Raw genomic sequence first — 26,402 nt, forward strand, 5'->3', positions numbered from 1 at the left:
TCCAGTTGTGTCATGAACAACGGATACGCTTCCGAGTTCTTTAAAATTCAACGTGGCGTACGGCAAGGATGTTTGCTTTCCGGCGCTCTTTTTGTACTTTGCGCAGAAATATTAGCTGATGCAATTCGACGAGACAAAACCATTAATGGAATTAAAGTTTTTGACAAAGAATTTAAAGTTTCACAATACGCAGACGACACAACCGCCTTTGTTGCTGATCTCAAGTCAGCTGAAAGTCTTTTCAAATTGCTTCACGCCTTCCAGAAGTGTTCCGGTCTTGAAATAAACACAACCAAAACTGAAGGAATGTGGTTAGGTGCGAATCGGAACAAAAAGACTAAGCATTCTGACATTGCATGGCCCTCTGAACCAGTTTTCGCACTTGGAATCCATTTTACGTACAGCGACGAGGTCTCCCATCAAAAAAATTTCGAACAAAAGCTCACTTCCATGAAAAATCTACTAAACATATGGTATCCAAGGAACCTCTAATTATATGGTCGTATAACCATTCTAAAAACTCTTGCGCTGTCTAAACTTGTTTACAATACTTCTATGCTATCGTTTCCGTATTCCTTTGTCAAGACGGTCAATCAGACTATCAAATCTTTTATCTGGGGAAAAACTGCAAAAATTAAGCATACTGCTATGATAGGGCCAAAGGAGAAAGGAGGACTTAATATGCCTGACTTTGATATTGTTAACAATTCTCTCAAAGTCACATGGATTAAGCGATTAAATGATAGTCCACACGACGCTAGTTGGAGTCACATTCCTCTAGCATACTTAAACAATGTGGGCGGTCGATTTCTTTTTGAATGCAATTATGAACTGAAGTCTCTGAAAGTAAACATACCTCTGGATTTTTACAAAGAAGCCTTAGAAGCATGGCAAAAACTAACTGTTTCTACTCCCGGAACCAAAGAGCAAATACTAGAGGAAATTATATGGAATAACAGGTTCATCACAATCGACGGATCCTCAGTCTACTATAAGCAGTGGCATGAAGCTGGTGTTACTAAAATCGGTGACATCTTCAAAGGGGACTCTTTCTTAACTTTTAACGATTTTGCATCTACGTTCCAGATAAAGACTAACTTTCTGAAGTATTATGGCCTTTGCCACGCAATCCCTAAAAAATGGATCAATCAATTAAAAGGAAAAAGCGAACTTACAACGAACTTTTTAAACAACAGAATTAAGTTACCACTAAATAAAATTTCTTGCAAAGCTGCGAGCCAGATCTTCGTTAAAATGAAATTTGAAAAACGTACGGCTGAAAAGAGGATGAAACAGGCTAATTTCGACGAAGAAACAATACGACTTACTTACAGTATCCCCTTTAAAGTTACTAAAGACATTAGACTCACTATTTTACAGTTTAAGATTATCCATCACATTTTGCCCACTAATGCCACTCTTTTTAGAGATTCACTTGTTCAACAGGAGCAATGCCATCTTTGTAACGAGACACAAACCTTGAAACACCTTTTTGTAACATGCTCTTCTGTACAAACCTTTTGGTCTCAGTTTGCTTTCTGGTGGAATAGAAAGCACTCAGACTTTATCACCTTATCAGAACAGGATATAATCTACGGGTTCACTCAAGATCTTCCTCGTCGCCTTGGTTTAAACCTCTGTTTAATCATTCTAAATTTTATATCTATAATGCGTCACGGAGAGAAGAAGAGTATATCTGGGAAGCTTTTTTTGCCATACTTAAAAGTCACCTTGAAATTGAAAAGCATAAATCCAAATCACAAATAAGTATTTGAGCATCTTATTGTTTGTTTGTTTGTCTTGTTTATTTTTCGCTTTTATTTTTATTTTATTTTATTTTTATTATTTTTTTTTTTGTTTTTGTTTTTTTTTGTTATTCGCTTACTTCTGGCCTTCCTTGTATCATGTAGCATTGTACAAATAACGTAGCCTTATTGTATATGTAGTAGTGTGTAGCATTAAAGTGTAATCGTAGCTTTAGTTTGTTAAAACATAAGTCTCGTAAATATTGTAAGCATAGTTAACGTGAGTTTCCGCGTCTTAATTTTTTTGTAATATTATACACATTTATATATGTAAATATTAGTATGTTTGTGTTGTAAATAAAAAAAAAAACTTTCGATTGAAATCAATGTATGCTGAGTTCATTTTTAATTTTACCTAACGTAACAGCGGAACGGCGTTTCTGAGAAAAAAAATAGCATCACAACAATAAACAATCTTGCATGCATGATAAAAGATTACAAGCGATAAAAGTTATTTTGTATTCTATCGCTGGGTTATTAGAGTTAAAACAGCAGAGAAAGCGTATAACACGTTCGCTTTCAGACAACGCAAAAACGACTCGTCTCAATCGGGGCCAAACGCAGAACGTGAATTTTTTTCGCCTGTCATGCGCAGTTGATTTTGTGACCTTTTCCTTAACCTCTGGCTTCTCGATCATCGTGTGTTCATACCCCGTTCTCTTTGCTTGAAGTCCCTATTATGTTGAAGTGATTCCTCAGTATCGCCTTGCACATCCTTACTGCGCGTAATTTTATGCGTAATTTGTGCGCCCACATAAGCAAAACGGCGGCCAGGGAAATAAATCTTCGTTTTCTTGTAAACGAATATGGTTACCTATATTTTTATTGCATAATTTTGGCACACAGATTGTCCTCTTTGAGTTAGAAAGTTAGAAATTTTTTCGGAAGGAAAAACGATATAGTTAAAAGCGTTCACGTTCTTTTACTCGTCGACGCAATGAATATCCTTGAACACAATGACAGGACTGGAGGAGCGTTTTGAGTTGTTGTCGTTTCGATTTGAGTGATTTTTCCTATAAGTTTATTATATGTTACATTGATCGTTATGCTAGGGACTTTCTAGCAATTAAGTTTTGCCACCGCAAAATGTAATGTGGACCGATCATGACGCACGAGATAAATAAATGGGGCGTAAATGGGGTAAGATTGAGCAAACATATCTCTTTTTGCGAGCATGGTGACCTATCTTTTTTATTGTATTTTTTTGGAAAAGCGCTTGATAGAGAACATTCAGGAAAAGTTTCAGGAAAAGACTCGTTTGACAACATCTATATCTGAGAAATTACTTTAGCTGTATATAATTCCCTTATCCAACCCTGTTGAGATATAGTGTGAGATAACCAATTAAAAGGGCTTCGCAACCAGGCGGACATAGAATACAAAATAGAGCTGGAATGTTATTTTTTTATGGCTGACAACGGTTTCCCAACGGTTTCTATAAGTTTCTGTAAGTTCATTATATGTTACACTGTTCGTTATGGTGGCGCCTTTCTAGCAATTAAGTTTGTTTAAGCATTACATTAATAAACTGTGCTTCCAGCCACCGCAAAATGTAATGTGGACCGATCATAACGCACGTGATAAATAAATGGAGCGTAAATGGGGTAAGATTGACCTATCGTATCTCTTTTTGCGAGCATGGTGACCTATCTTTTTATTGTATTTTTCGAAAAAGCGCTTGGTAGAGAACATTCAGGGAAAGTTTTAGAAAAAGACTCGTTCGACAACATCTATCTCTGGAAAGTTAAGGTTTATACGCCAATTATGGATTGAAATTTTTTTTTTTGTTTTTTTTTGGCAATTAAACAACACTTTATTTCAAACACATAACACTACATTACAATGTAATTTACTTAATCAACTTACACTACCTTACACATCGTACACTACATTTCAAATAAACTAAATTAACCTACGTTATACTATTTTACATTTTTTGGAAACAGCAAAAGAAAAGTTAAACAAATAAAAAAGAGAAAAAAAAAATACGTACACTTAATTAGTTAAACATACATACGACGTCTAGTCGGTGAAAATAAACTATCTGTATTATTATATTTTTTTTTTCAGCGAAAACTGTGCTAATTATATAAAAAAAAAACTTTTTTTAACTTACAATTACCTTTTATTTACATTTCGAGGCAAAATCCTTCTAAATGATACTTAAATTCCAGTTTCTTAATAAATTCGTTCAAGCTTCCTTGTTTTGAACTAAGCTTATTGTTATAAATATAGTATTTAGCAAACAGAACGACATAGTTAAGCTTTTTCAACATCATCTGGGATGAAACGGAGTCAGGTTCATTTGATAATTTCCCAAAGAGTAATTCAATTGTGTTAAGTGAGTAGGAGGTGTACATGTCATTTTCCTTATTAAACCACTTAATTACTTCAGCGAAAAAATTTTTTGACCATCGACAATGGATGAATGAGTGGCTTATCGAGTCAGACTCCTGGATTGGATTGAAAATTTGATAATTCATCTCCACTAAGTGTTCCAGCTTGAAATGTTCTTTCACCGTACTATTTCTTTAACGATTTCTTACAAAATTTTACCCACTTTCAAGTCGAAAGTTCGAGGCGGCGAAGACCGGATGTGACGTCAACTTTTGCGTTTGACCGCTGTGAAACTGGGAGCATAAAATACCAGTTTTGCTAGCATAATCGGGGTGGGCCTAGCGCCAAGTAGTAAACAGTGGTAATATTGATTCATCAAAGTGTAAGAGCTTGAAAGTGCTTAAAACTAATTACCAGCCACCTTACGAGAAGACTGCAAGCTTGCGAGAGGCGAGCATGGTAGCGTGTCAGAAAATTTCTTCGCGAGAGAAGATACTACACGCGAGTGCATCCTCCTCGTACGAAATGATTTTCTCACACACTCGCATGCTCGTCCACTTGACTGACCCTGAGAAAAACGAGGGACTCCCTTTTGTCTACAATTATTGGCAAAAGGAGAACGAGTGGCTACTGCACTGTTTATTCATCACAATAGGATGAGCAAGTATCTTATCTTGTGCATCCTTGGGTTGTCTATGTCAAGACATGTCAGGTTATTTTGTCCGGTCGTCACTTTCTAATCGAAGGAAATCTTAACTTTAACATTTCTGAATTAGGTAAAAAACAGCAATAAACCAATAAAGGAAAAAGTATATTTTAAATTAATTGGAAAATACAGAGATGGGCTAGGTTAGAAAAATTTAAGAACTGTTGGCCATTTTTTGTATGAATACTTTTGCCTTCGAAGATGTACTTAAGCGATAGCGCAAACAAAACAAAAAAAGAGAGATTTCCAAAATTATTTGAATTTAAAGTGCAACTCGTAAGGATAACATTTGTGTGATTGAATAAGTACTTCTCTTTCATATGCTGTTATATTTTTCGTAGAATGCTTTCAGACAATCCTATCAAGTCAATCTCGTCTGTAGCCTTCACGATTCCAAATAGCGGGAAGCTTTCTATGTAAGTATTGCTCTTAACTGTTTTCAACAAGTTCACCTGCTTGCAATAAGTTGTGGCCGTATTTTTTCCTAGATGTTTAGACATCTTAAAGATGACTGGCAACGGTTTAAAGCTCATGTATATGTTCTTGCACAATTAAATTTCAAGTGCTATAAACCATTACCAAGCCACCTTCAGGGCTAGTTGACACGAGAGATGCAAATGCAAACGCAAATGCAAGGAAAAACAAGTGTGAATTAGCATAACACAAGCGGAAATGCAAGCCCAAGGAATGGAGACTTGTCATTTTTTTTTTGTATTTGAATTGCTCTTGCATTTGCACTTGCAAGCAAGCAAGCGAAGGGTGAATTGTCTGCCATCTTGCGCCTGAATTCAACAGGTGAATGAAATTATTGTTATATAGCTGGAATCTTTTCCCCAACAGCGCGCGCTCTCATGGCTACTTCAGGTCACATGATATCTAACAATAAAACTGTTTCCCGCCATACGTATCTGAGAAGACACATTGCAAAATCTATGACTTCAGCGGTAACAGTGCACTGTTGCTTGCGAATGTTGACTGACCACCGCCGTTCTTCTTAAGTCTTTACTGTGACCATACAACAAATCACTGGGGAAACTAGGTTAACTTTGTTTACCTCGAATCTCAATGTTTCCCGCGGCTCCTCCTCGGCTCCGAGAAACAAAATTGACTGTTTCCCTCGGAACCAGTCATTAAGTGTTACTATTCGACGGTAATTCAGCGTGACCTTCATTTGGTTTAACTTCGAAGATTAAAAACCAATTGTCCCATTTTCGCGTGTGCAGTTTTGAACCTCACTTTGTTTAATATCGCTCTCGAAATTCAACTCTGCTTCCACAAATTAGTAAATTAGTGATGAAAACCTACAGGGCAAAAGCTAGCTTGGTTCTATGACTGACCTAGAAAGACCGTGAACTTGTTTTTATCCGTGGGGCGAATAAAAAAACCTGATTAGTCAGTTCTTAATTGAAACTAACCATACATGCCCACTGGCAATGATTTAGAGTTTCATTTGCATTCGGCTTAATACAAATATTCGCCCTCCATATCAAACTCAGTGCGCGAGATCAAGAGGGCTCGAACGGTGCTCCCATGAGTTTCCTTTTAGAACAAAACTGGAAGCATCAAGGTCTCAAAAGTAACGGGTTGTTAGAAGAAAACCCAGAATCATTGGGAAAATATTCGTAAAGCTTGAAGTCTACTAACATTTCATTTCCATCACTGTCAAGTTTAAAATGTTTCACTTTATGCACTAGTCAGCGATTTGCAAACAAACGTTTACGTACAACTGATAGACCACAATACTCCTGAATACTCAGACGTGTTACTGTTGTTACAGCTTTTCGAAATGTACGGTTGCTTACTTAGTGATTTTACTTTCATTAGATACATGATGCGGACGGACCTAAAATCAGTGAGTCTTCGATCTTTCACTGAGGACTTTTCTAATCTGACAGCAGACATGTAAGTATGACGCAATTCGGTTTATCCACTGCACTTTGAAATAGAAAAAGTAAAAATTCAAAAATGAAGCAAGAAAGTTGAAACCAAGGTTATTTTGTATTGTTTCTCACGCGTTCTTTTGCGCTGAATTTAATAGGCTACAAACAAAACGTTTCTCTGTATAATATATCTTATGCCGAATGGACAGCAAATAGACGGACATAATAACCAACTAGTAGAGCCAGGGCTAATAGCAAAGGGAAACCATTGCGAGCCAATCATGACAATTACTGGGAAAACAGCATTACAGTTATTAACAAGCTTTGACATAATATCCTTTGTGTCCTGTAGAAGCATGGAAGATGGACAAATCGGCACCGTGAAAATTGTGGGCCCTAATCAGAAGGAACGTTGTATTGTACAGCTGTATGTAACTTGCCGCAACAATTTGTATATATTTATGATACATTTGATTTCCAAAGTATTCCTTTCTTTTATTCTTTATACGGGGTGAGAGGTGCAGTGGTTAGTCAACTGGACCAATCATTGAGAGGTTTAGAGTTTTAGCCTTGGCATGGGTCACTGTTTAGTAACGTGTAGTAAGAATACGGCCAGGAATACAAGGTAAAATTCGAATTGCTCAACCAACCATAAATCCAGTGAAAACTGTTCACAAAATTATCAGCTAATTCACAAAATTATCCACTAAAACGCCGTTCAGCTTCTTCATTTCATCGACAGCGCAAATTTCCCGCTCACCGCCGATATTCAGCTGGTCTGAAGCGTCAATAAACACCCTCATCAGTTTTCACCCAAAGGTTGCATCGGTTTCTTCAGATTTAAACCATAAATTTTAGATGATTTCCTCATCGAAGACTACTAAATTTGTGGTATGATTCTTGCCTTATCAAGAATGCAGCGCTGAATCAGTACTGAAAAGTTTGACAAAACTCTTCTGTTCACTTCTTGACAATAAAAATTAGCCAATCAGCCCGCGGGAATTCGCTCAGGTATTGTAAAATAAGAAATCGACAGCATTTTTCCATGGTATACACTCTTATGAACGATAGACATGACGTCGTAAAATGTTTAAAACTCAAAAGAATCAACGAGCCGTAAGGGGAGTGGTTTCACTGCAAAGTTTTGGACATTTTATGGCGTCATTTCTATGGTCTACTTAACAAATAGATTTCATTTTGCCGTGCGTCTGTTCAGTAATAGATCACAGATGACGTCAAAATGTGGTATGAACAGAGAAGTGGCCCACGAGGCGCTAGCCGAGTGGGTCACTGATGTTCATACCACATTTTGACGTCTTCTGTGATCTATTACTGAACAGACGCACGGCAAAATGAAATCTATTTGTTTTATATAATAACACAAGACTTCAGCACACTTCTGTGTGAGCAATGCTGCCGTACCGATGAGCTAAGTTGTTTTGATTTCACTATTAAGTTTTCGTTAACACGAAGCATTGTTAATCCGATTGAATAAACAGAAAAATGGTCAATTGAAAGTTAATGAAAAAACTAACCTTTATTCCGATTTGGAATTTGGAAAGTTGTTCAAATCTGTAAGCATTAACCGAAGCGTTCAACCGCATTTCGTTTGTTTTCCGTGGCGTCGTCCAACTGTACAACATCGGTCAAACTTTCATAAGCTTACAGATTTCGGATAATTTCTCGAATAATTCACTGTCTTCTTCAAGCTTGTTTCGCCCAGTTAAATGCTTCGAAAGGTGAACGATGCTTGGCGTATTGTTTCTCACTGAAGATTTGTAATTAAGCTGAACTTTTTTGCTTTGTTGTGGCCCCGCAAGTTTGAAAAACTTTGCCGACAACTCTGATTTGGACTATGAACTCTGATCACGCGCGCGAGTCACACCACTGCGTGACGTCATCCATGTGTCTGTACTCTGATAGATCATAAGTAAGAACCAATCAAAATGCGCGTAGAATTCAGGTTATTATATAAAGCAGCGTAGACCATGAAAACATGATGTCAATTTTTCATACAATAACCTTGAAAATTAATTAAGCAATAGACCACACTTTCTAGGGCTTTACTGGCGTAATAAAGCCACGCGGGATGTTGGGAGAACACGAGAAAAGCTTGTAAATCGCGAGCCGCAGGCGAGTGATTTACAAGCTTTTCGAATGTTCTCCCAACATCCCGCGTGGCTTTATTACGCCAGTAAAGCCCTAGAAAGTGTGGTTTTTTGCTTTTATGAAATAACTATAGGAAACGTCCTTCAAAGAAATAATATTCTATTTTATTTTTCGTGATCAAATGTCTTATTCTCAACAAGTTCATCGAATGACGCGGTAAACCAATCACAGCGGCCGAAAGAATAAATCACAGGTTCAGCTCCACACACAAAATCCACAAATCGACGCGACAAAAACGTTTAAAAGTTCTTTTAAAGCTACGAAAGTCATAAGAAAGGAAAGGAAAAAGACAAACTGTCACGGTATAAAATGTATTCAACGCTTTTAAAGTTCTTTGACGTGGAAATCTAGCAAATTGTGGCCGGAGTCATTCACCCCGAAAGTAAAAGCAGGTAAAAGACTGCACGAAAACTTTGCAAGTTTACAAACTTCACAGACTGACGAAGGTATTGAGAATAAAGGTTAGTTCCACAAACACTTCTTTAGAAATTTGTTCTGAATTTATTTATCCCGTATCCTTTTGTTTTCGCCGAATAACGGACTTGAGATAAAGCACTGAAAGCACGTAAAACTGAAGATATAATTTAAGCGCGTACAAGAACTCAGTGTGAGGTTCTGCCATCAAAATAATTCTACTTCATTGCGACAAATTCGATCAGTTTTATTTCCTTTTATAATAACATTTCCGAGTTAATGTTGAATGTAACCATATCCATATTTTTCCAGTCAAGTGAAAGCGGACCTGTTTATTCTGTTACTTCTCACTCAGTCAGTGTTTGTCTCTGCGTTTTGTTTTTTTCTCTAGTGCCTTTGCTCAACTGTTGTGGGCGGGAAAATTCAATTTTGTGATCCACCCTCAGTAAATTTTCATAATGATCATTTACGATAATCATATATCCTCCGTTTTAATCATAAGATAGACCAAAAGAATACATAAAACCAAAGTTAATTCTTCGTCCTTATGCGTAATCGAGCGTAGTGTGGCCATGTCGGGACAGAAGCGGGACTTTACCGGTACAATAGTACATAGGTTTTTGACCAATCAGAGCGCGCGTAGTATCTGAGTTATTTTTTAACTGGTGAATAAGATGGAAAATCAGCCGGAGACCTGAGCGCGTGCGCAGCACTTAAAATCGCGGTTTTTAGACTTGAAGCCGTCAAAAGTGTGGGAAATTTCGCCCCAAATATCCAGCTGACATTTAGCAACTTGTCAGATTTTTGTGTTGGAAAAGTGGCGACTCTTAGCCGCTTCATGCATGCGTCAACGATTGTCCATTGCACAGACTTTCCTTTTTTATTACCGGACTTTTAATTTCCTTACTAAAGCTTTTTTTACAATTTACATTTTAGTGGTCTAGGTAGCTCGGAGTACATAACCCTTCCCAGCCGCGGGTACAAAATAGACGAAGCGTTACTAGAGACCTTTCTCCGAGCTGGATTTGCAAGTAAAAACAATAGTAAATACGAAGTTGCTCCATGTCCCACGGGAACGTTTGTCAATGCCTCTGTCAGCGATCCTGATGAGCTTCAGTGCTTGGAATGTCCTGCGGGTAAGTCTGGTGACTGGTTCATCTTATTTGAAAGTTCTTAATATGTTTTCAAAGCAAAGCCGAAAATTGAGGTTGATGAGATATTAACCGATACGTTTAAATTCACAACTGATGATATGAAATTAAAATGAGGTCCATGTTTACAACAATAGGTCTGAAGAGTGATAAATGATCGTCGCAGTGAATTTCCAATTGAAGCAATTGGAATAAAGAAGCCTGAAAAAAAAAATTCAGGGCTTTTTTTTCAGACTTCTTTATTCCAATTGCTTAAATTGGAAATTCACTGCGACGATAATTTATCACTCTCATATACATCCGCAGTTCATATATGAATTATTTCATATACATTACATCAATAGGTCTGCAGTTCGTGGAAATAACTAATCGTTTTGGAAAAAATGAAAACTGTTTTTTACCGTTTTTGGACGAGTAATCTAGAATAATATTTCATCCAACTTGAGAGAAAACCTATAAATTACCTTTTACTAGTAAAAATAACTCGTTACTTTTCAAAGGCAATCTTCTCGCTCCTAGTGCATTTTAAATTTCACTCTATTTTCGCAATTTCTTTTTTTTTATTTGCTGTAATTTGTAGATTTATTAGTATTTGTTTGCGAATGCTTGTTCCTTGTAGCTTTCGTTGTTGCTTATTCTGCTGTTGATGATAATGATGACTATAATGGGGACGACAATGTAGCAGTATTTGCTGTTTTTAGATCACATTTTGAAAAGAAAGCGTTTAGTAAAGAGGACCCTTGCTTTAATTTGTGGGCATCACACACAAAAACCATTCATGATCATCGCATTAAGAAACATGGATGTTCTATAGTAAACCATAACAATAAGTTGTCCATCACTGTGTTTGTTTTCCTTTTCAAATAAATTACATTTACATTTTTTTACATAGGTGGTTTTTACTCGGACACTAAAGCGTATGTTAACAACAGCTGCCTGAAATGTCCCAATGGAACTTTTGTCCCCCACAACAAAGCGCCTGGAAAAAGGGCACAAGATTGCATTGCTTGTCCACAAGGTAAGCACATAAATAAAGAGCAGATCTTGATCGATAAAACAAGATATATTAGTTTGTTTCATGTTTCCAATCTGTAATAATAATAATAATAATAATAAAATAATGATAATAATAATAATAATAATAATAATAATAATAATAATAATAACTTTATTATCGTGTCAAACTGTAGTAGCTGAGGGGAAAAGTCCCCTCTACTAATTGTGGACACCTAATCTGCGAAACTGTAACAGAATTATTTCTGGGAGAGGGGGTAAGGGAACGAAGGACACTAGGTCACTAAGGTATACCTTATCAAAACCAACGGAGAGAAGGAAGGGAGGCTTTTTGTTATGCGATTGAAAACCGAATGAAATGTTGCTCTGCCAGGCTTAGCTAATTGTTAGAATATTAACCATTTCGCTTTATCAACTCTGACATTGCCGTAGCGCGTTTGACATCGCAAATAATTCGTTACATATAGCACTTTGAAAGTATTTCTTCGATTTCTCGAAATCGTTTTGTTCCTTTTTATACCATTTTAAAGCCACAGCTTTTAACCAGGCTGAAATTCGGAGAAATTCAGCCATACGGTAGGTTTTCGAGAAAATCTGTATCAAAATCTGGCTTTTACGACCTCCGAAGAGAATCGATTTGCGTGTGCAAGCGCGCGCTAATATGACGTCATGCGTCGCGAGCGATAATGAAAGACAGAATTAAAACTCCTCTGTCGGTTGTTTATCTACTTCTTTTTGTCGTATTGTTTCCCCTCCCAGATTTAAAGACCTATGTGAAAGTATTTTGAAGTTTTCTCTTGTATACAAATTTGTTCAAGCGCGGTTTAAGAACTGGAACTCTTTTTCTTTTCCGTTTTGTTTAGAGTTCCTAGCGCAGTTGTAGCCCGCGCGAGCAATATTGACGTCAGGCAGAAAATCGTAGAAAATCAAAGATCCAGCTAAAGAATCGTAATTGCAGTTTAGAATTGTAGACTTGGTAATGTAGACTTAAGTAATGTAGTTGGATATTTTAATTAGTTAATTGATTTATTTAGACACGGCTGGATGGAAGAGCATGAAACATGAATGGATTCCGTGTATAAATAAAGTTTTACCTACCATAAAGTCATCGAAAAATTAACATCGAGAATCGTTTTCGAGTGAAGTGAAGTGAAGTGAGCGAGTAGCGAGTGGCACTGAATAACGAATATCTCTTTAACTGTGTTGTGCAAAGCTTGATATTTATCATCATTTCTTTCAACACTTATAATAAATAATAATAATAATAATCGAATGTTTATCCAGGATAGCCCTTCAGTACATGCGTACTGTTATCAACGGGGTCCTGCTAATTAAAAATTAAAAATTACTAAAATTACTAGTTATATATAATATATAATGAAAATTGTGTAAAAAGCGGATCATGCACTTAGTTAAAAACCTTTAAAAACTACAATAAAATATTACAAATAAAACTCGTCCAACGCTTTCCTAAATAAAAGTCTAGAATTAATGTTTCTTAAATTCAAAGGTAAAGAATTAAAAATCGAGGCACCTATAAAATAAAAACTACGGCGCGCAAAATCAAGTTTGACTTTGGGCAGTTTTGCTATTTTCCCGTTGTTTCTAGTGTTATGATGTAATCGTTCAAAGTAATGTTTAAACGGAGAACACACAGTTCCATTAAAACAATCAAAAACAAAAGAGCATGCTCTCTTTTGTAAAAAGTTGTTAATTGATAAAATTCGAAGATCACAACTTCGCAGACTGCACTTTGGGGAAATGAACCTACCTGTCGACAAATCTAATCAATCCTAGCGGTATGCAGGATGTTTGCCCCATTTAAACCAAGTTAAATAGACAGTGAGATAGCGCTCTCAAGTCTACTGTAGCTCAGTGGTTAAACGTCCGACTGGTGTTTTTATAGTATGTAATTAATTATATAATTTCTAATATATAGTTTCCACTTTTATTGTAGGAACAAATACAAGCATTTTTGCAGGATTCAGAGCCTGCAAATGCTTAGATGGATTTTTTCGGATTCATCTTTTTGAAGGTTGTAAACAGTGTGATCAGCCTGGACTGAAATGCGTAAATGACTATGCTACTCTTGAGTCTGGCTACTGGTGGAAATGGGGAAACAATACACACAAACTATTGTATGAAGAGTACACCATGAATCTCGTGAACATCACTCCTGTTGTAGGAAATTCTTCACGCAATTCTTCGCGTAACGGTTCCCTCATAGAGTACCCTTACGTCCTGCCTAAGACACATAGATGCCCAAGAAAGGAATCGTGCAGGGGAGATCTAGATTCTAAATGTGATGATGGTTATGAAGGTCCATTATGTGAGGTGTGCAGTGCTGGGTACTACAAGCAAATGCAAACATGCAAAACATGTCCAACAAAGACCTGGATGGCCGGCCAGCTGTCAATTGCAGCAGCTGTGATTGCGATTATTGTTGCACTCGTGGTGTGGACAAGCAAAAAGAAATGCAAGAAGAGTACTGGACGCTCTACAGTGGATATGATTCTTGGAAGACTGAAGATCGTAATAGGCTTTTACCAAGTAACGTTTGGTGTCCTGGAAGCATTTGCCTACATAAAGTGGCCAGAATCACTCGCGCTTATTGGGAAATATTCAGAACTGTTACAGCTGAACGTACTCCAGATGGCACCTATTCACTGCATACTACCAGGTTTGAAAGTCGATGCATTTGGAAGCTTGTTTGCCATTCTCGCTTTAAATGCTACCGCCATCACGATGTCTCTCGTTATCTACGGACTGAGAAAGCTCTTTCTGATGCGGAGCAGTTTAGATGAAAGAGATCTAGTGGTGAAAACTTCACAAGCGAAAGAACTAATCTACAGAAACTTGTTTTTTGTTCTTTACGTGACGTACCTGAGTACATGCTCTAAAGCAGCAAACGTGCTCCCCTTGGCTTGTCGGGAACTTTGTGACGACGAAAACGAAAAAGAATGTCCAAAGTTCCTCAAAGCAGATTACAACATAATATGCCATGGTCCAGAGTACAATCGTTTGGTCATCGTTGCATACTGTGCGGTTTTCTACATACTCCTTCTGCCAGCCGTATCGATGACAGTTCTTTGGAAACAAAGAAAGATGATTGGTGAAAGCGAAGCTGACAACGAAACATCTCACACACAGGAACAAAGCACCGAAGTTTTCAGGGGATTGCGATTCCTATTCGAGAATTATAATTCTCATTCGTGGTATTGGGAGTTTGTCGAGATGGTTCGGAAGGTTGTATTGACATCCGGTTTGATACTTGTGGGAGGAGAAAGCAGGGCCTATGTTGGACTTGCGTGTGTCATGTCAGGTCTCTATGGAATGCTCTTTGCATATGTCCACCCCATATTGGATAAATTCGAGAACAGGTTGATGCTGACATCCCTCGCGGTTACCTTCGTCAACCTCGGCATTGGAACTGTTAGCAAGATTCCCAAAGAAAACATACCCGCCTCAATAGACTCATACGTGGACAGCACCGTGTTTACGGTATTAGTCATCGGAGCTAACTCTTTGGTGATTGGACTTTTGGTGGGTAAGTGTCGCGGTCTGGACATGTTTAAAATTTTAACCTACAAAGGCAAATACCTCTTTTGTGGATGGGCGGGGGGGGGGGGGTGTGGGTATTTACTCTATGCCAATGTACTGCTGATGGTTTGTAGCCAAATATACCTTGTGGGTAAAAGTTTGAAAATGCATCAATCATCGGTCATTTTCAATGACGGTCATCGGCCCACGGAAGATTCGCTATATGAACAAGCCAGTCCCAGAAAGCGGTCCAATTATCTATACGAATACAATTTATCGTTTACACAGGACCCATATGGATAGCAGTTTTTATAAATGAAATGGTCATCCTGTATAAATATGTTTTAATTATTATTATTATTATTATTATTATTATTATTATTATTATTATTATTATTATTATTATTATTATTATTATTATTATCGTGTCCTCATTATTACTTGATTACTAATCCGTAGCTTCTTTTTCTTTGCAGTCCAGTACCTTCTACTAGTTTACCGCCACATAAAAGAGTGGCGCAAAAATCCACAATGGTCCTTCTCGTGTTGTTTGGCCATGCTGCTGCCTCTGAATGAGTTACAGGGCGAATTACGTGGATTGGTTGCCAGGAATGCTCTTAAGCAACAACTCCAAACGGGAAAGATAAACATGCCGTCGATTTCAAGCACTTTAAAAGACACCGGAGCTATGGAATTTAGCCTTGAGGAAATCGACGAAACTAACGTGAAGGAAACCCTGAATGGTGACAAGAAAGCCGGTACCAGAAGTGAGGTGACTAAAATAACAAAACCCAAACCTAGCACGATTTATCCTGAAAGTGACGTAGTCATTGCGGACATTCATGAGCCACCAAACGAAACATACGAGACCTCCTTTTGAGCAGTGTTAAAATGTTGCAAGGTATCACATGGATATCATTGCTTTTAAAGACGCCATAATTCTGTTTGTAAGAGGGGGGCGTAAACCTTTATTATAATCATTTCATCGGGCATTGTGGCGTATTTTGCGGGCTAAAATGGAGAATTCAGCGGGCTAAAATATATTTTCGCCCGCTGCGGTGGACCAATTAGACTAAAAAAAGTTATTAACGATCAGAACTGAAAACCATTCTGTTCGCGCCGTTTTCTTGCTGGCTGGCACAAGCTGGCATATTTTCAAGCTTCGTTTAATTTGAGTCGAGAAGCTTCAAAACTGTTTTTGAGCTTTATAACGACAAAATTTTTGAAGGACTGAACGGGAAAGCAAATTTTCAGTCTTCTCAGCTAGATGAAGAGGAATTACAGAAACTCAAAGAAGAATCCAGGCGGCGAAAAGAATGTAAGTTTGTCTTCGTCGAGCAAGACTCGCTCAGTTGAATTTCAGACATATTCCAAACTGCCAGTTCAGTTAACAGTACAATTAATTTTAACACTTCTAAATGACGACAATTTCTTTGCTGCCGATAGAATTCTGTAATTTCTTTTTCAAGCAAAGATTGTTTTGAGTAATTTTGCGGTTGTCTGCCAAGTTTTGTAAACTTTTAAACCTAGTTTTCAATCTGAAATTAACGCCGACTCGCAAGTCGGCAGTTTTTAAGATATCGCTTACTTTTTTTGGTTCCTTAACTTAATGCCCTCTGAAATGATCATAATAGTAATAGAGTTGATGTTCTTGGGCGTAAATATGTTTTTGGCCCTTCTCAGAGCTCATTCAAAAACGGGTCAAAAACATATTTACGCCCAAGAACATCAACTCTATTGTTATATTATGTTATTCTTCACTTAAAAAGAAGATACTAGTCGAATGATGTTAGCTGATGTAATTTGTAATTAGGAATTTGGTAGCGTTTTCAGACACTAACAAAAAATACGTACTCAGGATTAATAAAGTTATTAATAGTAAGAAATTTGGTAGTGACATTTATAAGTAGCAATTTGGTAGTGTTTTTAGTCTCTTGGCAAGAAAATACTAAGGTATATTAATGAAATTTATAATTAGGAATTTGGTAACGTTTTTTAGTCTCCTATCAAGAAAATGCCAAGGTCTAAGGTCTTAAATCACAAGATTCTCATGTTTTACAAAGTTATAAACAATAAATCATGAACTAAAATTACGGAGCACTAAAAATAATATTTCACTTCATAACAACAGTTATAATAAGGTATTTTGTAGTGGTTATAGCCACCAAACAAAAAATACTAAGGTCGTGATTTTATTTATGATCAAGAATTAAGTAATGTTTTAATCTCTAAACAAGAAGATTGTGAGGTTTTTATTTCATTTATAATCAAGAATTTGGTAGCGTTTTTAGTCTCTAAACAAGGTATACTAAGTTTTTCTTATTCCATTTATAATCAAGGATTTGGTAGTGTTTTAGTCTCTAAACAAGAAAATACAAAGGTCTTATGAAGTCACTTGTGATTAGGAATTTGGTAGTGTTTTTGACTATGGCACATTGTTGTATTTTGCGTCCTCAGATAGTTTTATTGTAGGATAAGTGACGTTCATTCAATTTTCTCGACAGACATGCTTACCCTTGCCCTCTAAACAAGAAGTTTGTGAGGTTTTTTATTTCATGTATAATCAGGAATTTGGTAGTGTTTAGTCTCTAAACAAGATATACAAGAATTTGGTAGTGTTTTCAGTCTTTAAACAAGAAATACTAAAGTTTATTACGTTATTTATAATCAAGAATTTGGTAGTGTTTTTAGTCCAAAACAAGAAAATACAAGGTCTTATGAAGTCACTTGTGATTAGGAATTTGGTAGTGTTTTTGACTGTGGCACATTGTTGTATTTTGTGTCCTCAGATAGTTTTATCAGTGTAGGATAAGTGACGTTCATTCAATTTTTTCGACAGACATGCTTGCCTTGCTGTGAAGCTTAATCAAATTTTAACGGCAAATTATTACAATTTTCTTTGGCGAGTCAAAATACAAATATTGGGAAAGATTTACAAACGCGAGCTTCGCACTGAACCGATTTATTATCCAACCGCTTTCTTGCATCAGAATTGTTTAAACTTTCTCAGTAAAATCGCCTGTGTCGATTTAGATTCTTCAGATAATTGTTGCAGAATTTTTTTTTTTTTTTCAGTGCAGGTTCATTTCAGTTTTGTGGAACATTTGCAGGAAACTTTCATTAAATGATTTGTTTAAAAGTAAATTGTGCGTTATTACGCAAACATTGTCTGACGGAGGAAACATGATTTTTATGCTTTACGATTTGGGGCATCTTCTGTAAGAATCTCCAGTTCACGACTAAGAAAGTATAAAGCACCGCCGTGCATCTGGTCAAAACAACGGAAGAGTGTTTCCATTCTAATTGTGCGTTATTACGCAAACATTGTCTGACGGAGGGAACATGATTTTTATGCTTTACAATTTGGGGCATCTTCTGTAAGAATCTCCAGTTCACGACTAAGAAAGTATAAAGCACCGCCGTGCATCTGGTCAAAACAACGGAAGAGTGTTTCCATTCTAATTGTGCGTTATTACGCAAACATTGTCTGACGGAGGGAACATGATTTTTATGCTTTACGATTTGGGGCATCTTCTGTAAGAATCTCCAGTTCACGACTAAGAAAGTATAAAGCACCGCCGTGCATCTGGTCAAAACAACGGAAGAGTGTTTCCATTCTACAAAAAAAAGTCCGGTTTAAATTTGATAGTTTACAATGCCGAATAAAACCGATGTTCTCAAAGTTTAAAAAGGCGTCTCCCGTAAACACTCGTTCGATTACACAAACCAATCGGAATACACTGCTTTTAGCAAAGGCAATGTGTGATCTTCCTGGTTCTAATTGAAAATTCCTCGAAAGACAGAATACGAAGAGAGCTTTTGGAATACGAGCTGGTAACCACTGGGTATCCAGCCAACCAAAAAGGTAATCTTGGCTGAGTATAACGTGCAAAATACGTATTTGCATCACGCGTGATTTGTACGCCATGGAATGGTGTTGGATAATAAATTTTCTTGAACAGCGGAGAGCCGTCTGACTATTAATATCACAGCACTTCTGATTAACCAAGCATGTTTGTCGTCGGAAAGGCTTTTAATTATGAGCAAGGTTTTATGTAATAGGGTAGAACATTACGTGTTGTTTAGAAAACACTGTAAAGTGGGTCATGTTTTGCTGGAGAAGGAAACATAAGCCTTTAATAAAGCCTTCCTTTTGACCTTTACTGGTGTCTCTGCTTCTCTCTTTATAACTCCCACTGACAGATTGGTCACATTCATTTTTGTCTCGAAGTATGTTTCATTTCTTTTTCAGGACCAAATTCTCCATTTTCATTACTTTTTACTGTGCGTGATAAGTTAATAGCAAGTCATTTTGTACTTGACACGGGGCCTTTCACACACAAATCTTGCGGCGAACCCCCAAAAAGTAGTATTACGTAGGAGATTTCACTATCACCTGGGTTGCACTCGTTTTTTTTTTTTCGAGAAGATGAAAAGCGGACGAAAGCTTGGTACGCCAGACGGAGCAAAAAGTAATTCAGATTGGCGATGGGAGAAGGACACTTGCTGTTGTTGTTGTTGTTGTTGTTGTTGTTGTTTCTGCCGTCTGAAACACAAAATATCTAGTAATTCCCCCTCTCCCCACTTCCAATGTTGTAACATTGTAAAGGGGGTAGGGGGATCTCTATTTCCCAGCATTGGTGACGAATTGTCGCGTTTTAAATGGTGTCCCAAGTACTTTTCTTTGAGATTGTGATTTTCATAAAGACGCGATAAAAATTAGCGATTCCCACGTGTATTTATTTTTTAGGCAGTCGCTATAGTACGTTTCAACCAATGACGTTCTCAATCAGTGTAGTTTACCACAAGTTTCAAGATCCTCGGGGAGGGGGATACTCAAACATGATTTGTTTTAATACGGGGAGGCTCAGTCCCGAGGTCGAAACCCCTTACTCTTTCATATACCATTTTTGACAGAAAAGGTAAGCCTTTCGTATACCTTCGATAGAAAATGGTACCCCTTTCAGATACCTAAAGAGAGGATACGGCATTTCTTTTCTTAATTTTTCACTTTCGCCTACAGTTTCGCTTACAGCTTTGTGTCCCCTTTTATAAAATTCCAGCCAAAAGATACCTCCCCGGAGCCCCCCAGTATAGTCCAATTTAAGAAGAGCCCCGTCCCGACCGGGTTCTTAAAGAGAATGTAACTCTAGTTGCAGAAAAAAGTAACCAATTAGATTAACGGAACAGAGCACCGGAATTAGCAGAGTAAACAATCCGCTGAGGAATGGCTAACAGAAAATGTCTGAATGTTTTGCAAATTGATGTAAAATGGGATTTAAACGAAATGCTTTTTGGTTCAGTGTATCAGGAACGGATGTGAAGCTTGATTTATTCCATTTCTGCCCAAGGAATCCCCTCCCCCTCTCTAAAAAAAATCTCAAACTCAAAAGTCCTTCCAAAAATAAGTGCTCCTACATATAAGGCTTATATTACCTTGAAGCTTTTGAAAGGAGGTAGCTTTTCCGATTTAAAGCTCTTACTATAGGTCTAGCTTGTTTTACATTATAATAAAAATACATGTAATAATAACTTTATTTAGTTGTCGTATGTGAATAACCGAGGGAGTTCCCACTACTAATAGGGGGCACCTGAACTAGCTAGAAAAAAAAATATTAAGCCATAAATTATATACAGAAATATTACATTAAAATACGAAAATCCTAACCCTAACCCCTGAAGTAAGCTTACATACAATTAGCTATTGCACATGTGACATCCCCATTGTCTATTAGTAACAAGGCCCTATCTGACGGCGTTATTATAGAGAATGCTCAGTGACCTGTCATGTTTGTTTAACGACTGTAGGACTTGTTTTGGGTTTCATTTCGTTATGTTTAGAAAGTTTTGTCATGTGGTATCACAAATGTTCCAGACACAGTATCCTAACTCAGAAACAAAAGATTTTTTAAAAGAAAAATTTCCTTCCGAAAATACCCCTCCCCCCCCCCCCCACATCATAACCCCCGTATATAAGCCCTCCACAAATAAGTCCACCTGAAAGTGATGTGGAGCAAGTACAAGCCCAGGGATTGCTTTTGAAATTTTGCAGTACTTTAGCAACAAGAAAAGTTAGTTGGAAGTAACAACTCAGCACAAATTATATTGCAAAAGAAAGTCAAGTTTATATTAAATAAACAAAAACGTAATTTTTCATTGCTCTTTCTTGAACAAAATATAGGAAATTAAAAGAAATACAATAAAGTTTGCATGATTACAGTCTCATGCTCCAGTTTCGTCTTTTTCAGAGTGTTCCAATGACGGTTGCTTCGATCGATCTGCCTAGCCAAAAAAGAAGATCGTATATTAATAATGTAGACTATATAGCTCAGATGTCTTCTATCGCACAAACACTCTTGGTCATGGTGCGGGTTTAGCAAATTACTCACAATCAAGAGAATGATCCTTCTAGGAAGTTTTTTTTTAACTTATCGCTTTGTGAGCAACCTCATACGATTGAGTTGTCAATGCCACTTCGCCATTGCAAAATTATGATTTTTCCTCCCTTGTGAAAACGTTTTGTTTCCCATTTTAATAAAATGTCGACGTCTACCGCGTTTTTACCGCCAAATTAAAGCGATATTGGATCACACTCTGCTTTAACCGTTTGGTGAATTCCATACAAGTCGACGCACTTGTAACAGAAAAAATTTCCCGGAGACCAGCCTCGTAACCCTGACTTTTCTTTCAAGTTCACTCGATTTGTTTAGCGCTTGTTCACGCCACTCAAAAGAACTTCATTACCAGGTTAAAATGTTTAGCCTAATAAGCACTTCGGTTAGCCTAATTTGCACTCTTGTTAGCCTGATTAACAACCCTGTTATAGCGGCCTTCACACGACAAACTAAAGTTGGCAAACTCAAGTTGGTGTGTGTGAACGGCACAACAACAGTTGGCAAACAAGTTGGCAAACTGTTGGTGAGAAAAAAAGAGACAAGTTCCATTTTGTCACCAACAGTTGGCCAACTTGTTTGCCATTGTTGCGTAGTTCACACACACATCAACTCGAGTTTTCTAACACGAATTGGCCAATAGTTTGTCGTGTGAAGGCCGCTTAATTAGCCTGTTAACCGTTAGCATTCATTTGTAGGGGTAACACATATTTTTTTTTTCTTTTGAGCGTGTAAAGGACCGCTAACCACTCGATTTAGCACCAAATGGTAGCACCGCAACCCGTTCCCAGTACTTTGCCTTCGCTCACGAAAGCAGGAGAACGTACCATAAAACGCAGTCCATAAAGTCCCTCTACGATTTTAAACACTTATTTTAATTATATAATAAAATTGAACGCTAAAAAATTAGAACGACGTTTCGACCCTTCGACGGTCATTTTCAAGTGAGGTGTTAGAATAAAATTACATGCGTAAATATAGTAAAAGCGCTAAAATATGTACATACAAACAATAGACAATAAGAATAAAAAGGCTAAAAATGGCTAAAAAATAACTTTGTGCGAATGGCATGCATAGTTGTAAAAGATATAATTAAAAACGTAAAGCAAGCGAATAAGACGACGAGAATAAGAACATTAAAATACCTAAAAATGTCTAAACAAATAATTTCGCGCGGAGCGAGTCACTCTGTTTGTTAAGTTTCGGTTTCAGAAGTCTAATAAAACGCATTTCAAAAATCAAACAGTCAAGCTTGCTTTGGCACTTCCTTAAAATCTTAAAATTCTTCTCGATGTTGTGTGGCTCCTTTCCATGTTGTTCTTTCACGTGATGTCCGATAGACGATCCTTTGTGTTCTTCGATGCGCTGGTGCAAGTGTCGACAAGAATAGCCGACGTAATCTGCATCACACAGATCACACTTATAATAATAAACAGCGCTTTGTTGGTTTACGATGGCCGGTTTCTGTTCCTTCACTTAAATTGTGTCTTTATTTGATCTTACGGCCGGTGTAAACTGGACGGATTTCGGTGTCCGCTGAGATCGCTCAGTTGTCTGCGTACTGAGTTTGCTGCTTTTTAATCCTTGTACGGCAAAACGACTCTAATAGGAACTTCTCGCTGACAAGGGACCTGCTGTTGTTGAGTCTTTCTCCAAATCATTTTGTTGCATTTTTCGTTGACGAACTGAGCGTGCGACAGCTGACGCAAACACGTATCACCATGCCTGCGCGCATAAACATAAAGTAACTTGCAAAATGATATTGTAAAAAAAAATATAAAAAAGTGTCATAAATGGTTGTAAAAACATACGTTTCGGGTGTATAACTCTTCTTCAGTGTTAGAGAGTGAACGGTTAAACTGACGCAATTGAAATTTAGGACGACAAATAGAAGCGCGTGCGTGTGTATAGAATAGCGCGCGTATACATGCAACTCACAGTTGAAATGAAGCTGAAGATGATATTCAGTCCGTTTGGCTAAACAGTTCCTACCTGGAAAATAATGGGGAGTACTCTATATAATGTCCTATAAGAGGGAGGCTCCGCCCGAAAGGGGTACCTTTTTCAGGCTTCAGGTATAAAAAAGGGTAGGAATTTCACAAGTTTAGGTATATGAAAGAGTAGGGAAATCTGCCATTATGATATTCTAAAAAGGCTTTTACATTAAATATTTCAAGTAGACACAACTTATGGTTGTATCGTCTTAATTTATAAAGCGCTGCATAAAAATGCCAAGAAAAATTCCTGTTGAAGGCATATGTCATGTCGTGTAGGTATATGAAAGGGGTACTGTTTTCCAATAAAAGGTATACGAAACTGGTACTTTTTCTATCAAAATGGTATATAAAAGGGTAAAGGGTTGGACCTCCGGGCGGAGCCTCCCCATATAAAACTTTTTCAAGTACCCCCCCCCCTGGGGGGGAGCTACTTTATACGTTAGATGTTTGTTCTAAATCTTGTACCTGGACATCAGAAATACTGCGACCCGTGGATTTGAAATGGACCACAGGAAACCCAGGAGTGTTGTTGCGCACCTCGCAAACTGAATGTTCGCTAAAACGACTCAGGACTAAATAAGACTAATAAGTCTTCGTTCTGTTTCACCAATAAAAAGAAGTGGGGAATTGCCGATAGAAAACGCAGTAAAAAAGATTATTGGAATGGCAGGTGATATGAATATGGTCACGAATGGCCATTAAGTCAAGCGACAAAGGTTTGTTTCGAACGTCTGTTTTGGAACAGTTTTGCTTCATCAATCAAAGGGCGTGAAAAAGAAAATCACTAAATGACTGACGATTGACGGGCAGTTTCTCTTTGGTGCCCAGCCTTTTCCGAAATGTGACAGTTCTCTGACCCAGTCCCACCTCAACTATTTCATATCCAACATGGCGGCGGCACCGGGAGACGGCAGTCCTTCCAAAAAGCTCAAACTTGTTGTGTTTGGAGCTACAGGTCGGACAGGAAACGAGGTGGTAAAACAAGCACTGGAAAAAGGACATCATGTGACGGCTGTAGTGAGAACGCCTGAGAAACTGACAACTCAGTGAGTGATCATTTAGTTTCACTAAACCTCACGCAGTGAGCTAGCGGCCTGCAAGAGCATTTGGGTTTTTCGTCTCCTGAAACCTGGAAATGCCTTTGCATGCTAGCGTACAGCTAAACTTGAGTGTGTTCAAAATCAGTCAAAGTAATAAGTTCGGTTCAATGCCTCCAAAAGAAAGCGACTGTAACCAGTCAAGCTTGTCTTATCAAGGGTGTAAAATAACTTTTTATCAAGTAGCCACCTGCTCCTAAATATTTTAAACGGCGTTGACAAAACCTGAATCGGATCGGATCGCGGATGGGATCACGGATCGGATCACAGATCGGATCACGGACCGGATCATGAAAAATAAAAAAATAATAAAAATAAAATAAAAAATACAATAAAATAAATAAATAGATATAAACAAATAAATAAACAAATAAATGGTTGTTAGTTATCGGATGAACGTGGAATGGCGTAACAAGAATCGGCGTAACAAGATTTTTTTCTGTTTTTTTTTTTTTTCTTTTTTTAATTGCTTTATTAATTTATTGCTATGAACTTAATTAAAATAACAAATTATCACTTTCTAGACCTGCACACAGCGGTATCTGGAACCTATTATATTTTTTCTTTATTTCACACACAACTGAGGCCACAATGTCGTTTACGACTTATATGATCTCTGGACTTCTGATTACGTAGAACTGGGCAAAGAAACAAACAGACAAACAGTAAATGTATCCCACAAAAAAGGGCACCCACATCTTCTTAATCTTCTTATAATTAATCCTTCGAGGTCAATCTGGAGCCAGGCTTTGAGGATTTCAAGGAGAAGCTATAAACGTGACTGCACAGTGTGACTGCCCTTCGGACATCCTTGCCCCTATCGAGACAATGAAACGTACAAAGCCGAACAATTCAACGGAGCCGTTGGAAAATAAAAAGAAGGGCCTGAAAAGTTACCGATTGCGTAAGAAAAAGAAAGAAAGAAAATGAAAATCCCACAACAAGATATATTTTCAGCTGGTCACCCATCCAAGTACTTACCCCGCGCAACAGGGCTTAACTTCGGCTATCAGACGCAAACCAATGCTTTCCTTGTGGTATCAGTGTCAGATGAGACAGAAGGTTATAAGAGAGGGTTATAAAAGTAATGCCTGGTTAATATAGATCTTTTGGAAAATTTGGCACTTTCCTGCTAAAACTGATCGTAACCTTTATTAGCTGATTTACGTGCTCTTTCTGATACCATATGGAAAGCAACGGTTCTTGTCCAATCGCTGAAGTTAAGCCCTGTTGGGCAGGCTTAGTACTTGGATGGGTGACCAACTGAAAATACCCCGAGTTAGTGGGCTTTTTTTATGTTCTTTCTTTCTTTTTTATGAAATCAGTAATTTAACAGGCCCTTCAATTTTTTCCCACAAGCTCCGTTGACTTCTTCGGCTTTGTACGTTTCATTGTCTCGATTGGGGCAAGAAAATTCATATACTACGCCGTTCTATACTAACAACCATTTATTTGTTTATTTATTTTTATTTATTTATTTTATTTATTTATTTTTTTTATTTTACCGGTATTTTTTTTATTTTTATTTTATTTTATTTTTTTTATTTTGTTTTAATTCATTTTCTATTTATTTTTATTTTTTATTTATTTTTTTTTATTTTTCGTGATCCAGTCCGTGATCCGATCCGTGATCCGATCCGCGATCCGATCGGCGATCCGATCCGCGATCCGATCCAATCCTGTCCGATCCGATCCAGGTTTTGTCAACATCGTATTTTAAAGCAGTAGCCAATTCCAAAAAGTTGGTCGTCATTTTAATTAGAAAAAAAAAAACAAATTTACCCTGTCTTTGTATTAAATAGACCCTCCTATCCAAAACTATTTTTATTTTTTTTAAATAAATATATTGCTTTTATTTTTTTAAATATTTTTTTTTGTAAGCTTAAATAAACAAAAAAAT

General features: G+C 37.3%; 2 protein-coding genes across 2 annotated transcripts in view; both read left to right on the forward strand.

The window, feature by feature from the left end:
* The window catches only part of LOC144658464 (uncharacterized), a 45,615-nt gene extending 26,442 nt beyond the window's left edge, over positions 1 to 19,173 (forward strand). The window contains exons 4-10 of the mRNA XM_078518872.1: positions 5,190 to 5,264; positions 6,673 to 6,750; positions 7,081 to 7,155; positions 10,248 to 10,447; positions 11,355 to 11,480; positions 13,434 to 15,023; positions 15,493 to 19,173. Of these exons, the coding sequence (XP_078374998.1) occupies positions 5,191 to 5,264; positions 6,673 to 6,750; positions 7,081 to 7,155; positions 10,248 to 10,447; positions 11,355 to 11,480; positions 13,434 to 15,023; positions 15,493 to 15,896 (2,547 nt within the window). The 5' untranslated portion in view covers position 5,190 and the 3' untranslated portion in view covers positions 15,897 to 19,173. The remainder of the gene's footprint in view (positions 1 to 5,189; positions 5,265 to 6,672; positions 6,751 to 7,080; positions 7,156 to 10,247; positions 10,448 to 11,354; positions 11,481 to 13,433; positions 15,024 to 15,492) is intronic.
* Positions 19,174 to 24,291: 5,118 nt separating this feature from the next.
* Positions 24,292 to 26,402, forward strand: part of LOC144658498 (flavin reductase (NADPH)-like) — a 136,262-nt gene continuing 134,151 nt past the window's right edge. The window contains exon 1 of the mRNA XM_078518928.1: positions 24,292 to 24,451. Within this exon, the coding sequence (XP_078375054.1) occupies positions 24,294 to 24,451 (158 nt within the window). The 5' untranslated portion in view covers positions 24,292 to 24,293. The remainder of the gene's footprint in view (positions 24,452 to 26,402) is intronic.

This window comes from Oculina patagonica, chromosome 6 (genome assembly GCF_052425735.1).
Source record: "Oculina patagonica isolate OP01 chromosome 6, crgOcupat, whole genome shotgun sequence".
Classification (NCBI taxonomy): Eukaryota; Metazoa; Cnidaria; class Anthozoa; order Scleractinia; family Oculinidae; genus Oculina; species Oculina patagonica.